Below are 25132 nucleotides of genomic sequence, written 5' to 3' on the forward strand. Positions count from 1 at the left end.
GTTTGGATATCGAGGTTCCCCTGTATATGGATTTCATTCAAGTGCTTGATAAAGTTCCCACAGTAGACAATTGCAGAAAATATGTAAGTATGGGAGTGAGGGTGATTTAGCGGTTTGGATCAGAAATTGGCTAGCTGAAAGAAAACAGAGGGTGTTGGTTGATGGGAATTGTTCATCCTGGAGTTCAGTTACTAGTGGTGTACCACAAGGTTCTGTTTAGGGGCCACTGCTGTTTGTCAATTTTATAACTGACCTGGATGAGGGCGTAGAAGGGTGGTTTAGTAAATTTGTGGATGACACTAAGGTGGGAGGAGTTGTGGAAAGTGCCGAAGGATATTGCAGGTTACAGAAAGATATCAATAAGCTGCAGAGCTGGGCTAAGAGGTAGAAAATGGAGTTTAATGCAGAAAAATGTGAGGTGATTCACTTTGGAAGGAGTAACAGGAATACAGAGTACTGGGTTAATGGTAAAATTCTTGGCAGTGTGGATGAGCAGAGAGATCTCGGTGTCCATGTACATAGATCCCTGAAAGTTGTCACCCATATTGATTGGGTTGGTAAGAAGGCATTTGGTGTGTTAGCTTTTATGGCTAGTAGGATTGAGTTTCAGAGCCATGTGGTCATGTTGCAGCTGTACAAAACTCTGGTGCGGCCGCATATGGAGTATTGCGTAAAGTTCTGGTTGCTGCATTATAGGAAGGATGAGGAAGCATTCGAAAGGGTGCAGAAGACATTTACCAGGATGTTGCCTGGGATGGAGGTAAGGTCTTATGAGAAAAGGCAAAGGGACTTGAGGCTGTTTTCTTTAGAGAGAAGGCTGAGAGATGACTTAATAGAGACATACAAGATGATCAGAGGATTAGGTAGGGTGGACATCCTTTTTCCTCAGATGGTGATGGCTAGTATGAGGGGGCATAACTTTAAATTGAGGGGTGATCGGTATAGGACGGAGGTCAGAGGTAGATTCTTTACTCAGAGAGTAGTAAGGGCATGGAATGCCCTGCCTGCAACAGTAGCAGAGTCGCCAACTTTAAGGGCATTTAAATGGTCATTGCATACACTATTCCATTATCATCCGTATGTTTAAGTTAGATGGGCTTCAGATTGGTTTCACACGTCGGCACAACATCGAGGCTGTGATGTTCTATGTTCTACTCCAAGTTCTTCTGCAGCCTAGATGAGCACCAGGCAGGCAACACAACCTTCGGGACTCTTGGTTACAGAGAACAGTGTCTATGCCTCCAACTATACTATCTCCAATTACAACAACATTTCTCTTCTCCCAACCCCCACTTGAATGACTCCCTGCACTGCAGTGCTGCGGTCAGTCGGCTCATCCTCCCTGCAGTCCCCATTCTCATTCATACAGAGAGCAAAACTCTTGAACCTGTTGGACAAGGACAGGGGCTGAGGCTCCTGCAACTCTACCTCCTGGATCCCTCTACCTGCTTCACTCAACCACACCCTCCTGTCCCTGACCACTGGCTGAATTTGAGTTAGTTAATCGAGGGGGTGTGACTGTCTCCTGAAACACAGCGTCCAGGTAACTCTCCCCCTCCCTGATGAGTCACAATGTTTGAAGCTCAGATTCCAGCGCATCAACTCTGAGCCGGAGTTCTTCCAGCAACCAACATTTTCCACAGACATGGTCACTGGGAACCACAGTGAGGTCCACCAGCTCCCACATCACACAGGAACACACCACCTGACCCTCCATCCTTACTTTATTTAATTAGTTTTGAAGTTGCTAAAAAAAATTAACTGTTATGCAAATTGTAACCAATAAATTAACAGATTCAATTTAACATGGAATCAAATTTAGCAAACCCCTTATTAAGCAATAAAATCACTGCTCTACTGTGATGTCACTTTTCAGGTTCCCCCTCAGAATCACTTACCTTCCCAGACTGCTCTCCGTTTGCTTCTGCTCAGCTCTGGTCCCAAAGTGAAGACCCCAAATCCACGAGGTAAGTTTTTATAATCTCTTACCTTCCCAGACTGCTGTTTGCTCCCCCTCAACTCCAGCCCTGAACTACTATCTCTGCCACCAACAAATTTTGCAGTAGCACGTCTCTCTATCCACTTTTTTAATATCAAAAATATACTTTATTCATAGAAATCTTTGGTACATGTACAATTGATGATGCCGTACGGATGTATACTTCAGAGAACAAACTGAGTTGTTGATGTTCACAATCTCTATGTTTACCGTCAACCTCTTGGCAGTTAGTTGAGGCGACATCAGGGCCTAATTACTGAATGGATGCCCATTATTCTTCAGCAGAAGGACCTTACACAGTGGTCTTCCCCACTGTGCATTGGCGACAGCAGGCCCAAGGGTCAGCATGTCTCAAGCAATAGTCCTGGACCTTGGAATGTGCCAGTCTGCAACACTCAGTCAGGGTCAACTCCTTCAACTGGAAGACAGTGTAAGGAATGGGGAAGTGTGTTGTTTTTGCAGATATAGAAAAGCAAGAGTGTGTATGTGCAGAAAGGGGTACAGGGAAAAATATCAGCTAGGCAAGCATTAGGGAAATGTATCTTTATCTTTAATGAATAATTGTGGATAATTAAATACTAACTTTAGTGCAGAATTATTAAAACAAATAATTCTTTTAAATAATAGTCTCAGCAAAATAGCTGAGACACCTGAAACGCATAAACCAGCATGAAAAGATACATTGTTAAAACGTATGTTCAAGAATGGAATGTACCTATGAACAATGGAAGGTGTTACAAGCAAAGTAAAAGAACATCAAGATACAAGTTTAGCCTTATGTCAGCACTTACAGAGGGAAAGGTTGCCAACTTGGAGAAAAGGGGGCAATAAGGGCGGAGCGCAGCTGGGTAGTGGTAGAATACAATAAGAAAGATTGGGTAATGTAAGAGTCGGGAGAGGTGACCTTACGCAGCTCAAAAATATAACTGTGTACTAGTTTGAATGTTCATTGCTCATTTGCTTCTGCATTTGATGCCCTTTCTTGCAAGATCATAGAATAAATTATCTTGTTTCCAGTTTTGGTGGTCTTGTCTAAATTTTATTAAATTTATTTCTAATACCAGCAAGTATCGGGTAGACCAAAGAGTATCTTTTACCGAGCTGATGATCCTCCAAGCACAGTTGATGTTCATCGTGGTGTGCGTCCCTGGGAACAGACTGTACAGCAGAGTCCCACGTCATGGAGCTGCTCAGGATGAACCTTGACAAACACCACTGCGTATCTCTCCGTGCTTCCGTTCCAGAAGGAGTTGTGTGACAGTCTCGTCCCCTTCACAGCCATTTCGAGGGCAGCGTGTTGTGGCGCTGTGTGGGGAGTCCAGGCATGCATAAAGGATCTCACAGGCAGAGCCCTTCTCACTACCTGCCGAGCCATGTCCTTTTGCTTGTTGGAAAGTTCTGGCGATGAGGCATTCTGCCAAATGACGTCAACACATTCCACTCCGACCTTAAATTCACCTGGACCATCTCTGACACCTTCCTGGACCTCCCCATCTCCATCAATGATGACCGACCTACTCTGACATTTTTTACAAGCCTACCGACTCCAGCAGCTACCTGGATTACACATCCTCTCACCCTACCTCCTGCAAATTCCCAATTCCTCCGACTCCGCCGTATCTGCTCCCAGGAGGACCAGTTCCACCACAGAAAACACCAGATGGCCTCCTTCTTTAAAAACCGTAATTTCCCTTCTCGCGTGGTTGAAGATGTCCTCCAACGCATCTCATCCACATCCCGCACCTCTGCCCTCAAACCCAACCCCTCCAACCGCAAAAAGGACAGAACCCCCCAGTCTTCACCTTCCATCCCACCAACTTCCGCATAAACCACATCATCCGCTGACATTTCCGCCACCTGCAAATGGACTCCATCTCCAGGGATATATTTTCCTCCCCACCCCTATCCGCTTTCCGCAAAGACCGTTCCCTCTGTGACTACCTGGTCAGGTCCATGCCCCCTCAACAACCCACCCTCCCCTGCTAGCACCTTCCCCTGCCACCGCAGTAATTGCAAAACCTGAGCCCACACCTCCCCCTCCTCATCTCCATCCAAGGCCCCAAAGGAGCCTTCCACATCCATCAAAGTTTCACCTGCATATCCACCAATGTCATTTATTGCATCCATTGCTCCCGATGCGGTCTCATTTACAGTGTGGAGACTGGACGCCTTCTCATAGAGCACTTTAGGGAACATCTCCGGGACACCCGCACCAATCAACCCCACCTCCCTGTGGGCGAACATTCCGACTCCCCCTCCCATTCTGTTGAGAACATGCAGTTCCTAGGCCTCGTCCACTGCCACTCCCTCACCATCCGACACCTGGAGGAAGAACGCCTCACCTTCCGCCTCGGAATACTTCAACCCCAGGGCTTCACCAGTTTCCTCATTTCCCCTTCCCCACCTTACCCCAGCTCCAACCTGCCAGCTCAGCACCATCCTTATGACCTGTCCTAACTGCCAATCTTCCTTCCCATTTCGTCGCTCCACCCTCCTCTCTGACCTGTCACCTTCATCCCCACCTCCATCCACCTATTGCACACTTAGCTACCTTCTCTCCAGCCCCACTTCCCTCCCATTTATCTCTCCACCCCGGAGGCTCCCTTCCTCATTCCTGATGAAGGGCTTTTGCCCGAAATGTCGATTTTCATGCTCCTCGGATGCTGCCTGACCTGCTATGCTTTTCCAGGACATTTCTAATCTTGACTCTGATCACCAGCATCTGCAGTCCTCACTTTCGCCTAAATGACTTTGACGGTCTGCTCAAGGAACTGATCGACAGGATCCGCTCTGTCCTTTTCCCATAGGATCTCAAGGACACTACGTGCTGACCATTTCCTGATGGACTTGTGATCAAAGGTGTTTTCCTTCACAAATTTCTCCACGAAAGACAGATGATACGGAAGAGTCCAACTGCTTGGAGAATTCCGCGACAGCGCGGCCAGGCCCATCCTTTGCAACACTGGGGACAGGTAGAACCTCAGTAATGTAGTGACACTAGGTGTTTGCATACCGGGGATTCACGCACGGCTTGACGTAGCCACACACAAAGGTGGTCATCAGGGTGAGGCTACTGTTGGGTATGTTTTTTCCTCCTTTGTCTAGATCTTTATACATTGTGTCCCTTCCGACACGGTCCATCTTCGATCTCCACATGAAGTGAAAGACGGTCTGGGTGACTATGGCAGCACAGGTTCAGGGAATAGGCCAGACCTGCACCATATACAACAACACTGACAGTACCTAACACCTGATGACCAGGTTTTTACCCATGATAGAGAGCGACCGGTGCACGCCTCAGCCCCTTCAAACCAAATACCCAGCACCTTCAGGTGGTCTGTCCTGACAATGAAGGAGATAGAGGATTGGTTGGCCCAGTTTCCAAAGAGTATGTACACAGACAGCGGATCTGAGCAGAAAATGGCGATGTCATCCATGCACAGGGAGGCCTAAACCTGTAGACCCCCATTGCGAGGAATAGTCACACCTCTCAGGCTCGCATCTTTCCTATTGGACTTGGCAAATGGCTCTACAAAAGCACACAAACAAAGCAGGAGAGAGAGAGGGCAGTCCTGTGTGACTCCAGATCTGATTCGAAAGCTTTCTGATTCCCACCCATTGATTGAGACTGCACTGACAATATTGGTGTAAAGCAACAATTGCAGATTCCCTCCACAAAGCCCATTTTGGAGAGAACATCTCTCATGTATGTGTGCTTTCTCCTGGTCCAGGCTGATAAGATGTGTCCACTCCCCTGTCCTGCACGTAGGCGATCGTATTCCAGAGGAGTGAGAGACTCTCAGCGGTCTTCCTGCCTGGTACAGTATAGGTTTGGTCGGGGTGAATCACCAATCCCAGAGCAGACCTGACCCAGTTGGCAATGACCTTTGACAAGATTTTGTAATCCACATTTAACAATGTGATTAGTCACCAATTTCAAATTTCCTCCCTCTCCCCCTTCTGCTTGTAGATAAGGGTGATAATGCCATTCCTCATGGATTCACTCATGGTATCTGCCAGAAGCATACTGATATACACCTCCAGTAGGTTCTGGCCAATCAAGTCCCATAGAGCAGAACAGAACTCAACAGGTAAGCCACCACTTCCCGGAGCTTTATTCTTTCAAAGGACTCGAGGGCTTTTGTCAGCTCAACCAGAGACAGCGGCTGGTCCAGCCTCTCCCACATAGTGTTGTCCAAGACCTCTGTGATAAGAGGACAGGAACAACTGGGAAGCCACACTGTCAATGGGCTTTGTATCATACAGACTGGCATAGAAGGATTTGCTGATCCTCATGGTGTTAGACTGAGATGACATTACCGAGCCATCCTCTTCCTTCAGGCTGCTGAGCACGGAGTTCTCCTTGTGAACCTTCTGGAGCAGAGTCTGGACCGGAAGATTATCTTGGAGGCCTCTGAGGCAAACAGTGAGGCTTGCTGGCCCTTCACCTCCTGGAGGTCCTCTGTGACACCGATCCCCATCGTCTGCAGCAGGAACAGGTTCTGCATAGTTTCCTGAAGTTTGGGCAGTTTTCCCCATCTCTCCTCGCTTTCTGAACACCTTTGAGGATGAAGAACCTTTTGGTGTTCACTTTAACCGTTTCCCACCAGTCCACTGGAGACTCAAAGAGGGGCTTCACTGTTCTCCAACCTGTGTAATCCCTTTTGAGCTCCTCAATGTGTTCTGGGGTCATCAATTTCGTGTTCAGCTTCCACATTCCCTTGCCAACCCACTGCTCATCCTGTAGGTGACAGTCGGCCAGCAGGAGACAGTGGACAGAGAAGAATACCAGCTTGATGTCGGTGGATCTGACTGAGAACGTGTGGGACACATGCAGGTAATCCATATTAGCTGTTCGACACTAGCAATGTTGAATTTCTCGAGTAAAACTTTCTTGAAAACTTACGTAGGATGCAATCACCTACTCAATAATGTAGTAATCCTAAAGCAATAAAGCTCTGGAGATGGTTAGACTGTTACAGTAAGGCTCTTGAATTATTTTTTAAAAGGCTTTTACAGACTTTGAGCTCACTTTGTGTTCTTAAAAGAGCAGAGGAAAATTACTCTTTCCCTGAAAATAAAATGGCAGATTTATTCTTTCTTTCCATTTTTAACATCGTCACCATGGACTTTTCCAATTTATAAAATCGCCAACTTTTACTGAAAATTTTCCAGGTTTCAAAATTGTTTTTGGTAAAATTGGTCTATTTTCACTCATAAAACAGCTTCTGTCCAGCAGTTCCAATTCAGTTTTGCTGTAAACATTCAGTCTAAACAGTTTCTGTTTTCTTTTTGTTTTAAAAGCATATTTCACAAAAGTTGTACTCACAGCTCTTTAGAGTTGTGCATAATTTCCTTTTACTGTTTCCCTTTGGACATCTAGTGGGTTTTTGTATAGAATTGTATTTGCTGTTGCTCTTCAGGCTTTTCATGGCTTCTTTAGACTGTTGATGCCCACAGTAATGCCCACTGCTGGTCACCATGTCACGTTAACTGCATTGAACTAAGAATCAACCATTCCTCAGGAAACAATTAATTTTGTGATTGAGTTTATTCAAAATATAAGTCATAAAATAAACATAACAGCAGACCAAATAATTTCACTGTCATGCACAGTCAGAGTAACTGACAGTTGGTGTTTTAGCCTTATATATACAAAGCACCTGATGTCCTTGAAGATAAATGTACATAGATACACCTCACTACCCTTTACTGAAAGTCTGTTACCTTTGAATTTTGCATCAATCAAATCAGAGGTGAATGTCTGAAGACAAGTCCAAAGACATTGGTAGTGATACGGGAAGGGAACATTGCACAATTTGGACCAGAATCCAAATCTTGTCTGGAATCACATTGTTACTCAGGTCACCCCTTGGAGGTCTGGCAGTGTCAACAGATCAATCTAGATTCAGAGGACGGAACTGTGTGTGTGTGTGTGTGTGTTTTGTGTTGGGGCGGGGCTATGAGGAAAACAGATCAGCAAGCCTGTTCTCTTGTCTAATTTGTCTGACTAAGCAGCATAAATTGAATTCAGTGGAGGAGTTAACACAGTATTTTGGATAAAACTCTATCAGTGTCAACTAAAACAGCCTTTGTACCTCAGATTTATTGCTGGCCAGGGATTCTATGCTTCTATGATATGTTTTCAAATCTTATTCTATGCATTCATTGCAAAAAGAAAAATAATCCAATATTTCTATCAAAGTCATTCTTTAATTAAGCAACTAGCCAGAAGAACAATTCAAGCTACCTCCTCCTAATTTGGGATTTCTCTCTCCTTCTTCAAGTAGAATAGCCCAGGTCTCCCTAGCAGTTCTCCTAGATGGAAGGATAAAGCTTAGGATTTCATTCAAGAGGAAAAGGCATCAACCTTTGACCACCTTATCAGTCACAGACATAGACCTCTTACATGCCATAATCTCTTAACTCTAAACTCTAATCACATTTGGTACATAAAACAGGAAATTCCTATTTTGACTGACCACAAAAGATTAATGCCAGCACTGGGCACTGAAGATTAGGATTGCTTAATAATTAACAGTTACATTCAGAGGCTTTCACTTTTAATGTTCACTTGTCTTCACCCCCAAAAATGTTAAAGATCCCTTGACATCCTCAGAGTTCCAGTTTTGGATCCTGATCACTGAAATAGTTTTGTTAATAATGAAAAATGATATGCTCATATTTTATAAAAAAAAACACAATGATCTCAAGGACCTTGATCAATTTAGCAAAATAACTACTGTTTCACACAAGGGTAATTTAGAAAAAAATGATTTTTATAGGCATTAAGGCACACTGAAGTGTTTGACGTTAGTGGTATTAGCAACTAAATAATCCTTAATCCAAATTAATAAATAACACCATCAGTGGCATTTATCTCAGATAAGTTTGTTTTGTACATTTTTATTAAATCAATACAATTTGTCCTTTACCCTAAAAAATTATTAATGTCCTTTCTAAAAGGCCCACTTCAACCCAAAACTCAATTTCTGTTCAGAGTCCTGGTGTTATGGAGTTTCTAGTTATTCTAGGTTTTTCTATTTACATAAACCATCTGAACTCAACCCGACATCAGGCTGCAGTCTATGTATTATGCTTGCCAATACTATGGTATATGAACCAAATAGAGGATTGACCAGTGTTACGAAATGCTGTATATTTAATTTCAGCAGCAGCCAGTGGTGGAATTGATCCTGTTTTCCGAGTACTCAGCTGTAACTTTATCCATTCCTGTATTTTTAGAAAAAAAAAATTCGCAAATTTACATTTTGAGTTTTTCTCTTTGTTAAAAGCTTAGTGGCCATTACTATATTTTGTCCCCTCCTTACTTTATCTCATTTACTCCTAGGTTGATCAGATTAATACCCCGTTTCTGAGAAACATTCTTCTGAAGCTCTCCTCAAGCAGTCATGTTAAGAGACAGAAGGAGTAGTTTGCTTTAATCATTAGATTCTTCCCACACTATCCCCACATCCCATTCTATCTTTATATTTAGAAAAAAGCCAAGTCTGCAGTTTATACCTTATAGACAGAGAAAGCTGCAAAACCCAGCCCTGCTACATATGGTACAATCTGTCGCTACCACACATGTATTGGCAAATACTGGTAACTCAAAGATTTGCAACACATCTGTTTGAACTTGCTTACCAGTCAAACCATAAATAAAATTGAAAGTCCAGTAGAAACCATCACTCAAAGAATCTGAGAAGACTGATCAACTTATCATTGGGGAAGTTTTTTCAGTAATTTCTTTGGATGTGGGCATTACTTATAAGATCAGCATTTATTGGTGACCCCTAATTTCCCTCAAGAAGGTCGTGATGAGCCAACATTTTGAACCACTGCATTCCATTTTTCACAGAGAAATGTGGGTGGGTGTTGGGAATGGGTGGGAGGATGAAATTATGAACTAGTAACAGCCTGTAAAAAGTGAGACAGTAACAGATATGAATCCTTAACAAAAACCAATTTGCCTTCCCAGGTAATGGTCAAAACATCCAATTTAGAACTTTTAGAAATCGTAACCTGAGAACACTTGTGTAAAATTCCAATAGATTCCAATAAATACTTACGGATTGTGTTACCCTCACCAATCTTTGCACAGGAAAAGTCATTTCTTTCCAGTTCTTTCAGTAAAGATGCTTCAAATGCCAAGGCTGCCACTCTGAAGAAGAATTCTCTGACATTTTCACCTATGGGAAGAATTATACTGCAAGTTCAATTCTAACAAGATGTTCTCCCAATTTAATTCAAAGTACTGCACGGCTTATGTTTAATTACCTTGTATATTGATTGTACTAGCCACAGTAATTTATAAACTTAAAGTACAATTCCACACATCCCATACACCTTGAAGGTCACCAGCTGCAAATGCAGAGTATATCTATTGTATGTCTACCAGTCAAAATGATAGGCATGTGCCATGAACTACTATTGGTAGAGACGGATCTCGCAACTTAAAAGTGAGGATTAGGCTAAGTGAATTCAGTCTGTTTTTACCAGAACCAATTTGGCTGCTTCAGCCATCTGTATATCTTTCCCTATCACCCATCCAGTGGTTCCTTGGTTTTCCTTGTTAGATACACCTCTATACATAGTTAACACAGTTGGCTGGACAGCTGGTTTGTGTTGCAGAATGATGCCAAAAGTGTGGGTTCCACTCCTGTACTGGCTGAGGTCACCATGAAGGGCCCATCTTCTCAACCTCACCTCTTGACTGAGGTGTAGTGACCTGAAAATGTGTTGCTGGAAAAGCGCAGCAGGTCAGGCAGCATCCAAGGAACAGGAGAATCGATGTTTCGGGCATAAGCTCTTCTTCAGGAATGAGGAAAGCATTCCTGAAGAAGGGCTTATGCCCGAAACGTCGATTCTCCTGTTCCTTGGATGCTGCCTGACCTGCTGCGCTTTTCCAGCAATACATTTTCAGATCTGATCTCCAGCATCTGCAGTCCTCACTTTCTCTTTGAGGTGTAGTGACCCTCAGGTTAAACCATTTATTGCCTTTCTCTCTCTCTCTCTAAAGAGAGTGTGGGACTATGGCAACTTTACCTTTTAGTAACATGAGACCTATTCCCAACTTTACCTTTTAGTATCATTAGACCTATTCTGACTGTACTAAACCACCATTTTTGCCTGTCTTGGACCTTCTGTATTGGCATTACCTGTTTCCAAAATCCAGTTCATGCAACATTGCAGCACAATAACAGAAAATCTAGCTGACTGTTCAAACTCTTTGGCAGAGTTATTCAATTAGTCTCTCTCTCTTGCTGTTCCCTAATAAACCTGAATTTTTTTCTCTCTGCAAGTATTTATACAATTCCTTCTTAAAGGCTTGACTGTACAGAACTTGCCCATTGCCAAAAAAAGATATATTTTGTTGAATTTTTCTTGTTTTTTCTCTCATCAAGACATTCACAAGAAATACCAATGCAGGAGAAATAATCTTTTGAACTTGCAAAAACTACGTTCCCTATCATTTTTCCTACCACTGAGTGGCCCTCTGAGGTTTGTGCATGGCAGTGATTTCCAGGGAAGTTGAAGTCAATGTGTCAGAATGTAGATTGGCATGTGCAGAATCTCTGAGGGCTGCGCAACCAAAGGTAGTCGATCAGGTATTCTAAATAAGGCTTCTTAATAATAAGATAAGAGAGTTGGGGTAATGGGAGAATTTTCAGAATGGCAACCTGTAATTAATGGAGTGCCATAGGAATCAATGCTGGGACCAAAATTATTTACAATGTACATCAATGACTTTGGAAGATCCCTGGTATGGAGGGACTGTCTTCTGTCCAAAGCTTAAACAGGTTGAGACTCCACTTGAGTTTAGATGGATGAAAGGTGATCACATTGAAACATATAGATTTCTTAAGTGGCAACTTCTGAGAGGATGTTTCCTCTGATGAGAGAGTTTAGAACCAGAGGGCATAGTCTCAGTATAAAAGGGTACCAATTTAAGACTGAAATGAGGAGCAATTTCTTTTCTCAGAGTCTTTGGAACTTCTTGTCACAGAGAGCTGTGGGGACAGAGTCCCTGTGTATATTTAAGGCCAAGATACATAGATTCTTGATTAGTCAGGGAATTGAGGGTTATGGGGAAGGGCAGGAAAGTGGATGTGAGGAATGACGGATCAGCCATTGCTCTATTGAATGGTGGAGCAGGCTCCAGAGGCCAAATGGCCTATTCCTGTTCCTATTTCTTATGGTTTTAAAGATGAAGAAAGAGAATGTATTTTGTGGATGACACAAAAATAAGTGGGAAAGCAAATTGTGAGCATGACACATGGCATTTAACAGAGGGAAATGGTCATGGTAAATGATCAGCAAAAGACTTGAACGATGGAATATAATGTGGGAAAATATATAGAGACACCAGTCTATGCCAGATTTAAGCCCAAACTAAACTAGTCCCACCTGCCTATACCTGTTCCAGATCCCTCCAAATCGTTCCTATTCATGTAACTATTCAAATGTCTTTTAAACATTGTAATTGTACTTTCTGAGGAAGTGCATTCCACACGTGAACCACCATCTGTGTAAAAAAAAATTGCCTCCTAGGTCTTTTGTAAATCTCTCTCCTCTCACCTTAAGAATAGCAAAGCTGAAAAAGATTGCAGAGAGATTTGGAGTTCTAGTCAATGAATCCCAAGGCTAGCATCTAAGTTCAGTAGGTAATAGGGAAGGAAAATGGAATGTTAGCCTTTATTACAAGGGAATGAAGTATAAATATAGGAAGGTCTTGCTTAAATTTTCCAAGACATGGGCCAGACCACAGCTGGCATACTCAAAACAGTTTTGGTTCCCTTATCTAAGGAAAGGTGTACTGGCATTACAGGCAGTCCAGAGAAGGTTCACTTGATTGATCTTGGGTATGGAAGGATTTTCTTTAGAGGAAAGATTGAGTAGGTTGGGCTTGTACTCATGCGGAATTTAGAATAAAGAGGAGTCCTTAATAAAACATAAGCTTCTTAGGAGACTTGACAGAGTTACACTAGAGGTTGTTTCTCCATGTGACTGAGTGGAAGACCAAAGGCAAAATCTTGGAGTGAGGGGTCACCCATTTAAGGTAGAGATAAAGAGGAATTTCTTCTCTTAGAAGATAGTCAATCTGCGGAATTCTTTACTGCTTCTTAGTTCAGTACATTCAAGACTGACAGGGAGACTTTCAATCAGTAAGGGAATCAAGTGTTATGAGATGAAGGCAGGAAAGTGAAGTTGAGGATTATCAGAATAGCCTTGATCTCTTTGAGCAGATTCAATAGCTTACTTCTGCATCTACACCTGATTGTCTTAATTATATTATACTAAAAGGGAAGAGACTGTTGATTGTTTTGCAAGTGGACTCTGATTGGTAGAGGCATTGTCATGGAGAATGCACCAGTTAGATGATGACTGACAGTTAACTATCAAGCTTTTGTTGAAATTTAAACCAGGCAGGTTGACTGTAATTGGTCAAGGCATTGCCCTGAGAAATTAACAAGAGAATTGCTGGCTGTGACCTGTTTTGTGAGTTGAAACAAGCTTATTGACATTACATGTTCTTCCTGTTTGCAAAGAACAAGGCTCTGTGTATTACTATACGTAACTTCCAACATAGGCAAATGTACCACACTCAGCCTGACTGACATTCTTATATTGGTAGGCAGCATAATTCTTATGGATTCAGGATTATTTAGTGCAGATTTCCCAATTACAGAACCAGCTTACTTTGTGAGTTTTGGTATCCTGGGCAGCATATTTCTGGTGATGGCCAATTGAGAGACCACTACTATAGTTGCTATACAGTTAAGAACAGTGGCCTCACTCACAAAGCTGCCAGCATGATCAGAGATCCAGCAGTTCAGCAGCACCAACACTAGTGCAATTGATATCATGTGCAATCATTCTCCCTGCTGATCTGGTATTCAGCCTTTTTGTCCATGTTTTGATCAAGGTAGTAATGAGACCTGAATCTGAGTCACACTGGTAGACTTAAAAGTTAAGACTGATGTGGTAAAATCCCAGAACTTTATTCTATTCCAGCCTTAGGATCACTAAGCTTTGTTTATCACAGGCTGCTTCCACTGTTTAACATGAATGTAATCCTAATTTAACTTCACTGGATTGATATTTTATTTTTATATATGGCTGGTGCAGCTCCTGGAATTTCTCCTGCATTATTCATTTAACCAAATTTGATTTTCTAGCTTAATGGTAATGGTAGAATGGTGGATAGGCTGGGCCAATAAATTGGAGATTGTGGCTCAAGTTTGTTTAGTGAAGCTGCCACATCATCCATCTGGGGTGAGCCTCATCTGCCACACCTTCCCCTGCAACCAGAAAAGATGCAAAACCTGCCGGTCACCACCTCCATCCAGGGCCCCAAACAGTCCTTCCAAGTGAGACAGAGGTTACCTGCCTCTCTTCCAACCTAGTTTACTGCATCAGGTGCTCCTGTGGTCTTCTCGACATCGGGGAGACCGAATGTAAACACAGGGAATGGCTCACCGAGCATCTCAACCCGGTCTGCAGGGGCCAACTGGACCTCCCAGTTACTGCCCATTTCAATTTCCCGAACCACTCCCTTTCCGACATGATCATCCTTGGCCTCTTCCACTGCCAAAACAAACCACAGCTCCTATTGGAGGAATAACACCTTATCTTCTGCCTGGGCACTCTACATCACGGAGGACTCAACATTGAGTTCTCCAATTTCAAATAACCTCCTTCCCCATTCCCCAACTCCCTTCCCAGCCCTCCCACTCCCTTCCACTGCTTCCTGCCACCAACCGGATTCATTCCTCCCATTGACCAACGAGGTCATACCCTCTACCTGTCTTCCCACTTCACCATCCTGCCCCGCCTCTCTCTTTATCTGTAGCTCACCCCACACCCACCCCCAATCCTGAAGAAGGGTTACACCCAAAATGTCGATTTCTCCACCTACTGTGTTCTTCCAGCCTCCTGCCTGCCTACTACAGGTAAAATATGGCAGAAGTGGGATGAAGTATTTAACTGTTCAATTAAGACAACGGCCACCTGATGTGCCACTGAGCCCATGTTAAGTGAAAGACAGGTCAGGGGCAGGACAAGCCACAACCTTTAAGCCCTTTCCTTCAAACCCATCAGTAAGGAACCGCAAAATTATACACAATGTATTGGGAATTGCCTAAGTATGCGTCTTGGATGTCTTCTGAGTGAAATATACGACTGGGAATCTTTGGTTAATAAACATTGAGACTTACCAAACACACAGACACGTGAAAGTACAGTGTTTTTTTTTGAATATTTGGAAAATAGGAGCAAAATAATGAGACAAATAACACAGAATGCAGAAATTGGGCACAGTCACAGCAGTGACAGGAACCCAGCATTATCATGGACTGAGCCATTCCAACATGCTTACTAAACGACTTAAAAAGCACAACGCATCAGGGAAAGAAATGTTTACTAACACAACGCTCCTTTGGGGAGCAAATGACCCAATTACTATGAATCAGTCAAGCAATTGCGAATGATTTTAATTTCAAAATCAGCTACTGCTGAAGTTATGGCAAGAGATTGGGGAAACTCTCGGTGGAATTTCAGAGAACTTGTGGTCTTCTTTGGGAACTGGGAATTAGAAAAATAATCCCATGGCTCTGAAATTTAAAACTCCTTTTCAGGCAGTCACAAAGCTCCCCAGTATGTACAGGAATTGTGTGACCATTCCAGGCATCTGTGCATCTTTGGAATGTCATAGCCTCTGTATAAATAGTTTTATAATCTGTTTCACAGATTGTTTGTGAATCATACTCCTCAAAGTTTGCTTATATACATACAAGTCTTCGAGATCTTTGACCCCTCCAATTCCAGCTTAGTGCTTCCCTGATTTTAACATCTCTACGATTGGCAGCTGTGCCTTCAACTGAGTTGACCCTAAACTTGGGAATTCCATTCCTAAACCTCTCTGCTTCTCTCTTCTCTTTTAAAATGCTTCTTAAAAACTATCTTGTTATCTCAGCTTTTGGTCATAGAGTCATACAGCATAGAAACAGATCTTTCAGTACAACCAGTTCATGCTGACCATAATCCGAAATTAAACTTGTCCAAGTTGCCTGTGCTTGGGACATATCCTTTCAAACATTTCTTATTCATGTACTCATTGATTGATTTTATTGTCGCGTGACTACAGTGAAAAGCTTTGTTGACAAGCAGTGCAGACAGATCATACTAGGCAAGGATATACAGAAGGAGAAAGTGAGGACTGCAGATGCTGGAGATCAGAGCTGAAAATGTGTTGCTGGAAAAGCGCAGGTCAGGAGCAGGAGAATCGACGTTTCGGGGCTGAGCCCTTCTTCAGGAATGAGGAGAGTGTGCCAAGCAGGCCAAGATAAAAGGTAGGGAGGAGGGACTTGGGGGAGGGGCATTGGAAATGCGATAGGTGAAAGGAGGTTAAGGTGAGGGTGATAGGCCGGAGTGGGGGGGGAACGGAGAGGTCAGGAAGAAGATTGCAGGTTAGGAAGGTGGTGCTGAGTTCGAGGGTTGGGACTGAGACAAGGTGGGGGGAGGGGAAATGAGGAAACTGGAGAAATCTGAGTTCATCCCTTGTGGTTGGAGGGTTCCTGGGCGGAAGATGAGGCGCTCTTCCTCCAGCCGTTTGTTGCAATAGTCTGGCGATGGAGGAGTCCAAGGAGGAGGAGTTGAAGTGTTGAGCACGGGGTGGTTGGGTTGGTTGGTCCGGGTGTCCCAGAGGTGTTCTCTGAAACGTTCCGCAAGTAGGCGGCCTGTCTCCCCAATATAGAGGAGGCCACATCGGGTGCAGCGGATGCAGTAAATGATGTGTGTGGAGGTGCAGGTGAATTTGTGGCGGATATGGAAGTATCCCTTGGGGCCTTGGAGGGAAGTAAAGGGGGAGGTGTGGGCGCAAGTTTTGCATTTCTTGCGGTTGCAGGGGAAGGTGCCGGGAGTGGAGGTTGGTGGGGGGTGTGGACCTGACAAGGGAGTCACGGAGGGAGTGGTCTTTTCGGAATGATGATAGGGGAGGGGAGGGAAATATATCCCTGGTGGTGGGGTCCGTTTGGAGGTGGCGGAAATGACGACGGATGATATGATGTATATGGAGATTGGTGGGGTAGTAGGTGAGGACCAGTGGGGTTCTGTCCTGGTGGCGATTGGAGGGGCGGGGCTCAAGGGCAGAGGAGCTGGAAGTGGAGGGGATACGGTGGAGAGCATGGTCGATCATGTCTGGGGGGAAATTGCGGTCTTTGAAGAAGGAGGCCATCTGGGTTGTTCGGTATTGGAACTGGTCCTCCTGGGAGCAGATGCGGCGGAGACAAAGGAATTGGGAATATGGGATGGCATTTTTACAGGGGGCAGGGTGGGAGGAGGTGTAGCCTAGGTAGCTGTGGGAGTCGGTCGGTTTATAGTAAATGTCCGTGTTGATTCGGTCGTCCAAGATAGAAATGGAGGGGTGTAGGAAAGGGAGGGAGGAGTCTGAGACGGTCCAGGTAAATTTGAGGTCGGGATGGAAGGTGTTGGTAAAGTGGATGAACTGTTCAACCTCCTCGTGGGAGCACTAGGCAGCGCCGATACAGTCATCGATGTAGCGGAGGAAAAGGTGGGGGGTGGTGCCAGTGTAGCTGCTAGAAGATGGACTGTTCCACATATCCAACGAAAAGGCAGGCATAGCTGGGGCCCATGCGGGTGCCCATGGCTACTCCTTTGGTTTGGAGGAAGTGGGAGGATTGGAAAGAGAAGTTGTTCAGAGTGAGGACCAGTTCAGTCAGTTGAAGGAGGGTGTCAGTGGAAGGGTACTGGTTGGTACGGCGGGAAAGGAAGAAGCAGAGGGCTTTGAGTCCTTCGTGATGGGGGATGGAGGTCTACAGGGACTGGATGTTCATGGTGAAGATAAGGCGTTGGGGACCGGGGAAGCGAAAATCACGGAGGAGGTGGAGGGCGAGGGTGGTGTCCCGAACGTAGGTGGGGAGTTCTTGGATTAAGGGGGACAGGACCGTGTCGAGGTATGCAGAGATGAGTTCGGTGGGGCAGGAGCAGGCTGAGACAATGGGTCGGCCGGGGCAGTCAGGTTTGTGGATTTTGGGCAGGAGGTAGAAATGGGCGGTGCGGGGTTGTGGGACTATGAGGTTGGAGGCGGTGGATGGGAGATCCCCTGAGGTGATGAGGTTATGGATGGTCTGGGAGATGATGGTTTGGTGGTGGGAGGTGGGGTCATGGTCAAGGGGGCAGTAGGAGGTGGTGTCCGCGAGCTGGCATTTAGCCTCAGTGGTGTAAAGGTTGGTGCGCCAAACTACTACCGCGCCTCCCTTGTCTGCCGGTTTGATAGTGAGGTTGGCGTTGGAACGGAGCGAGTGGAGGGCTGCACGTTCCGAGGGTGAGAGGTTGGAGTGGGTGAGAGGGGTGGAGAGGTTGAGGTGGTTAATGTCGCAGTTGGCTATGAAGAGATTGAGGGCAGGTAAGGGACCAGCACGGGATGTCCAGGTGGATGGGGTGTGTTGGAAGCGGGTGAAGGGGTCGTCAGAGGGTGGGCGAAAATCCTGGTTGAAGAAGTAGGCGCAGAGGCGAAGGCGGCAGAAGAATTGTTCGATGTCTCGCCACGTGTTGAACTGGTTAATCCGAGAGAGCAGGGGAATGAAGGTGAGGCCTCTGCCGAGAACTGATCTTTCATCCTCAGAGAGGGGTAGTTCTGGAGGGATGGTGAAAACACGGCAAGACTGGGAGCTAGGACCTGGTGTGGGGCTGGAGCTGGGAGTGGGGACGGGGTTAGGCGGGGGGGCGGGAATATCGTGGCAAGGTCGGTGGGGGCGGAAGTGACGTCATGGTTCACGGCGGCGGTTGCTGCCGTGGGCGCTGCAGGATATACAGAACACAGGGTAAAAAAACTTACGAGGCTCACAGGTTACATTGCACATGGTGTGTGCTAGATGAGATCAACGTTAGCAAGATCAGCATTATTTGAGGCTAGACAGTCTATTCAAAAGTCTAATAACAGCCAGGAAGAAGCGGTTCCTGAGCCTGCTGGTGTGTGCTCAAGCTTCAGTATCTTCTGCCTGACTGATTGGTCTTTGATGATGTTGGCAGCCTTTCCATGGACCCGTGGACGGAAAGCTGGCTTCCATGATGGCCTGGGCTGTGCACACAACCTTTTGTAGTTTCTTACGGTCCTGGGCAGAGTAGTTGCCATACCAGGCTAATATGCACCTGGACAGTATGATTTCAATGGTGCATCTGTAGACATTGGTGAGGGTCCTTATGGATATGCCAAATTTCTTCAGCTGCCTGAGAAAGAGGTGTTGTGCCTTCTTGACTGTCGCTTCTATTCAAATGCCTTTTCAATGTTGTCTTTGATATGTTCTCATGTGACTCAAAAATATTTTAAATAACCTCTTTGAAAATTTTGAAACATTTTGAATCATATGTTAATACTATATAAATACAAAATGTAATTTGAATGTGCGTGTGTGGTTGTGGTCCACGGGCACAACTGCTAATGCTTTTCTAAACACTCACCCGTTTTAGAAGAGACAGCCCAATACTCAGCTTGCATCTCAGTAGCTACCTTAATGGCATCAGCTTCTGTTCGTTCATATTCAGCCTGCGACTGGTACGTAAACACAAATAATGACACAGAGTTACATAAGGAATTATTGGTCAATGACATAATCTATCAGATAGGTTTTAAGGGATGTCTTAAAAGCAAGTGAGAAGGTGGGAGTGTTAGGAAGAGTGCAAGGCCAATGTAACTGAGGTTATGGCCGTCAGTAGTGGAGCAATTAAAATTGGGAATGCTCAAGAGGCCAGAATTAGATGAGTACTGATACCTTGGAGGGCTGTGGATTTGGAGGAGGGATTACAGTCACACTGAGGATAGAGGCCATGGAAGGATTTGAAAATATTTGGTCAGATGGTTCGGAAGAGAAAATAGTAGGTGAATCATGAGACTTGGTTAGGTCATAAACAGAAAGACCAGCTATCTAATATAAGAATCAAAGAAGCAGGAGCAATTGTCGGCTATTTTGCCCCCAGTGTCTATTTATCCATTAAATAAGATCATAGCTGATCTGACTGTGGTCTTAGTCAACTTTCCTCCCTCCCCATCAATGCAATCCCCACCATCTACCTCCGCGCCCACTCCTCTACACGCCAAAGAATAATCCATGAATCCACTGTCAATCTGTCCAAGCTACCAGTTCATTGACAATAAATTGTTAGTCCAATACAATCAAACATTCAAACACAAGCAGCTTCCCTTACAGGGTATCTGGGACATTTATCATAAAAACAAGCAATTGTTTATTTCCTTAATAAATCAGATTAAGGAATCCTTGACAAGCAGTGGCAAACCTGAACTGCAAAGTGCCAGTTATAATAATGACTTCCATGGGAAAACCGATAAATAAAAAAAACATAGGATTGAGAGGCAGAAAGAAAAAGAAGTTACACTTTAAAAAATGCCCAACCATAAAAGCTGAAGGAATGAGACTTCATATTCTTTGAGATGCCAGGGAGGTTGTAATTGAGCAGTAATTAAAACCTAGTACATTGTCAAGAGGGCACTTAGATTAGAATGGCCTTAACCTCATTTTACATGGTGAGCTCAATTTATATTCCTAATGTCAGCAATGTTCACCTGAAACTGCATAGATGTGAGGGAGCACAGCAATCTGGAATATACTACACAGTGTAACTAACAAACTGTATTTCACCACCCTTTTAAGTATATTCTCATGTGCAGAACAATCTTAGTGTGCTGATTAAGTAGGCTGCCTTGTCCTGAATGTTATTTATCATCTTGAGTGCTGCCGTTTATATTGAGTATTCAAATATATTGCTCAAAATGTGTTGCTAGAAAAGTGCAGCAGGTCAGGCAGCATCCAAGGAACAGGAAAATCGACGTTTCGGGTATAAGCCCTTCTTCCTTGGATGCTGCCTGACCTGCTGCGCTTTTCCAGCAACACATTTTGAGCTCTGATCTCCAGCATCTGCAGTCCTCACTTTCTCCTATTCAAATATATTGCTGACTTGTACTTGTAGATAGCAGAGAAGGTTTGAGGAGTCAGGAGATAAGGTACAATGATAAAACTGCAGAATTTTCATCCTTTCATCTGCTTTTGTCGTCACTGCATGTAATTGGTTGAGGTAATTTCAGCTGCAACATCAGGAAACACCTCATCCTCCTGTTTATGCTCATATTATTTTCATTGCTACATCTTGCAGTCAAGGATAGGTGCTCGTGAAAATGGACATGCAGGTCGTAATGTGATTATCTCACACTTGTTCAATGTAATACGGGCAATCTGTCCACTAAACAGATGCTGTGTGATTTAATGGTGACATGCATTGGCACATTTCTCACTGGCACCATTTAAATGAACCTACAGTGTTTAAAACTAATTAGCAACTTGTAGATGAAGGGTGGAATTAACATACGATGATGCATCAAGGCACAAGTGTACTGCAGACAAGTTCAAGGATAAGGATAGCAAGAAAGTGTGGTTGCACAAATCGGCCTGATGAAATGAGGTCAGATAAGAACTTCAATGTGCAAGGTTAAAGAAAAAGACAATGTAATACTTTGGCAGGATTTCTAGTGTACAAAGTGTTTGCTTGTGATATCAAGTGAATGGTCATGAGCCTGGCAGGGACTTGGCATACAATTTTGGGCAGAGATTAAGCCATCCTGTCCAGCATGAATGTGGTGGCCAACTCTGTTTGTATATTTGTAGACCCAACCGTAAAATGGCGGATGTTTCAGGTTACATTGCAGTGCATGGAGTTTTCACCAAATATCCAACACTCAGGAAGCCATGCAAGCTCAGTGTGTTGCCAATATAACTCTGGATATCAAAAGGGTCTTCCAGGCTCTTGCAGGTTAGTGATCTTCCCTCCAGCGAATTACTAGGAATGGCAGTGAATCTATAGAACACAAGACTGTTGTTTTCATTTAGGAGAACAATATTTGTAGTCCCACCCCTCCCACTCATCCAGGGCCTGTGTCACTATCTATCAATCCGTCAGCTCAGATACTGCACACTACTATGAGCTTTTGTAGTCTGAAGGCAGGCCTTCTAGGTCCAGAAATGCTCCAGACTTGACCTACTCTTGGGAAATAAGGCAGGGCAGGTGACTGAGGTGTCAGTGGGGGAGCACTTTGGGGCCAGCGACCATAATTCTATTCGTTTTAAAATAGTGATGGAAAAAGATAGACCAGATCTAAAAGTTGAAGTTCTGCATTGGAGAAAGGCCAATTTTGATGGTATTAGGCAAGAACTTTCGAAAGCTGATTGGAGGCAGATGTTCGCAGGTAAAGGGACGGAAAATGGGAAGCCGTCAGAAACGAGATAACAAGAATTCAGAGAAAGTATATTCCTGTCCGGGTGAAAGGAAAGGCTGGTAGGTGTAGTGAATGCTGGATGACTACAGAAATTGAGGGTTTGGTAAAGAAAAAAAAGGAAGCATTATGTCAGGTATAGACAAGGTAGATCGAGTGAATCCTTAGAAGAGTATAAAGGAAGTAGGAGTATACTTAAGAGGGAAATCAGGAGGGCAAAAAAGGGGACATGAGATAGAATTAAGGAGAATTCAAAGGGTTTTTACAAATATGTTAAGGACGAAAGGGTAACTAGGGAGAGAATAGGGCCCCTCAAAGATCAGCAAGGCGGCCTTTGTGTGGAGCCCCAGAAAACAGGGGAAATACTAAATGAATATTTTGCATCAGTACTTACTGTGGAAAAGGATATGGAAGATATAGACTGTAGGGAAATAGATGGTGACATCTTGCAAAATGTCCAGATTACAGAGGAGGAAGTGCTGGATGTCTTGAAACGGGTAAAGGTGGATAAATCCCCAGGACCTGATCAGGTGTACCTGAGAACTCTGTGGGAAGCTAGAGAAGTGATTGCTGGGCCTCTTGCTGAGATATTTGTATCATGGATAGTCACAGGTGAGGTGCCGGAAGACTTGAGGTTGGCTAATGTGGTGCCACTGTTTAAGAAGGGTGGTAAAGACAAGCCAGGGAACTATAGATCGGTGAGCCTGACCTCAGTGGTGGGCACGTTGTTGGAGGGAATCCTGAGGGACAGGATGCACATGTATTTGGAAAGGCAAGGACTGATTCAGGATAGTCAACATGGCTTTGAGCATGGGAAATCATGTCTCACAAACTTGATTGAGTTTTTTGAAGAAGTAACAAAGAGGATTGATGAGGGCAGAGCAGTAGATGTGATCTATAAGGACTTCAGTAAGGCGTTCGACAAGGTTCCCCACAGGAGACTGATTAGCAAGGTTAGAACTCATGGAATACTGGGGGAACTAGCCATTTGGATACAGGACTGGCTCAAAGGTAGAAGACAGAGGGTGGTGGTGGAGGGTTGTTTTTCAGACTCCTGTGACCAGTGGAGTGCCACAAGGATTGGTGCTGGGTCCTCTACTTTTTGTCATTTACATAAATGATTTGGATGCAAGCATAAGAGGTACAGTTAGTAAGTTTGCAGATGACACCAAAATTGGAGGTGTAGTGGACAGCGAAGAGGGTGACCTCAGATTACAACAGGATCTGGACCAGATGGGCTAATGGGCTTAGACGTGGCAGATGGAGTTTAATTCAGATAAATGCGAGGTGCTGCATTTTGGGAAAGCAAATCTTAGCAGGACTTATGCTCTTAATGGTAAGGTCCTAGGGAGTGTTGCTGAACAAAGAGACCTTGGAGTGCAGGTTCATAGCTCTTTGAAAGTGGAGTCGCAGGTAGATAGGATAGAGAAGGCGGCGTTTGGTATGCTTTCCTTTATTGGTCAGAGTATTGAGTACAGGAGTTGGGAGGTCATGTTGCGGCTGTACAGGACATTGGTTAGGCCACTGTTGGAATATTGCGTGCAATTCTGGTCTCCTTCCTATCGAAAAGATGTTGTGAAACTTGAAAGGGTTCAGAAAAGATTTACAAGGATGTTGCCAGGGTTGGAGGATTTGAGTTATAGGGAGAGGCTGAACAGGCTGGGGCTGTTTTCCCTGGAGTGTCGGAGGCTGAGGGGTGACCTTATAGAGGTTTACAAAATTATGAGGAGCATGGATAGGGTGAAGAGGCAAAGTCTTTTCCCTGGGGTCGGGGAGTCCAGAACTAGAGGTTATAGGTTTAGGGGGAGAGGGGAAAAATAAAAAAGAGACCTAAGGGGTAACTTTTTCATGCAGAGGGTGGTACGTGTATGGAATGAGCTGCCAGGATGTGGTGGAGGCTGGTACAATTGCAACATTTAAGAAGCGTTTGGATGGATATATGAATAGGAAGGGTTTGGAGGAATATGGGCCGGGTGCTGGCAGGTGGGACTAGATTGGGTTGGGATATCTGGTCGGCATGGACGGGTTGGACCGAAGGGTCTGTTTCCATGCTGTACATTTCTGTGACTCTATGAGATCCTTCAAGGAAAATTAGTAGTATTCCATTAGCCAAGCCATGAACACTGGGATAGTATCTTGTAAGTGCATTAAGACAAGTAAAGGCACACATAAGCAACAACTAAGAGAATGCCCAAGGGTGATAAGTTTAATTTTGAATTAAATATGGCATGGTTTATGTTTGGTTTCAGAATGTGTATTTTGTGATTTTTAACATTCTTAACGTTTTATCATTGTGACCAGCAAAAGAACAAAGAACAAAGGAAAAGTACAGCACAGGAACAGGCCCTTTAAGCCTGTGCCAATCATCATGCCCTAACTGAACTCAAAAACAAACCTTCTGTTCCCATTCGGTCTGTATCCCTCTATTCCCTCCCTATTCATGTAACCATTCAGATACCTCTTAAATGCTGCCAATGTGCCTGCTTCCACCACCTCTTCTGGCAGTGTGTTCCAGGCTCCCACTACTCTCTGGGTGAAACACTTCCCTCATAAGTCTCCTTTAAACTTTCCCCCTCACACCTTGAACCTGTGTCCCCTTGTGGGGGGCTTCAACGTTGGGAGAAAGTCTCTGACTATCCCCCCTATCTCTGTCTCCCATAATGTTGTTGATCTCTATCAGGTCTCTTCTCAGCCACCGTCTTTCCAGTGAAAACAACCCTTGTCTCTAACCTTTCTCCGTAGTCAATGCTCCCGAGACCAGGTAATATCCTGGTGAACCCTCACTGCACTCTCTCCAAAGCTTCCACGTCTTTCTGGTAGTGTGG

General features: G+C 44.4%; 1 protein-coding gene across 3 annotated transcripts in view; it reads right to left on the reverse strand.

Moving 5' to 3' along the window:
* Positions 1-7543: 7543 nt before the first annotated feature.
* Positions 7544-25132, reverse strand: part of rab36 (RAB36, member RAS oncogene family) — an 82215-nt gene continuing 64626 nt past the window's right edge. For all 3 annotated transcript variants that reach the window (XM_043716095.2, XM_043716099.2, XM_043716097.2), the window contains exons 9-11: positions 19487-19577; positions 10075-10194; positions 7544-9232 (exon numbers count right to left, since the gene is read on the reverse strand). In XM_043716095.2, the coding sequence (XP_043572030.1) occupies positions 9168-9232; positions 10075-10194; positions 19487-19577 (276 nt within the window). In that variant the 3' untranslated portion in view covers positions 7544-9167. The remainder of the gene's footprint in view (positions 9233-10074; positions 10195-19486; positions 19578-25132) is intronic.

This window comes from Chiloscyllium plagiosum, unplaced genomic scaffold, assembly GCF_037043375.1.
Source record: "Chiloscyllium plagiosum isolate Xiang-an unplaced genomic scaffold, Cpla_swu_hap1 HiC_scaffold_24, whole genome shotgun sequence".
NCBI classification, from domain to species: Eukaryota; Metazoa; Chordata; class Chondrichthyes; order Orectolobiformes; family Hemiscylliidae; genus Chiloscyllium; species Chiloscyllium plagiosum.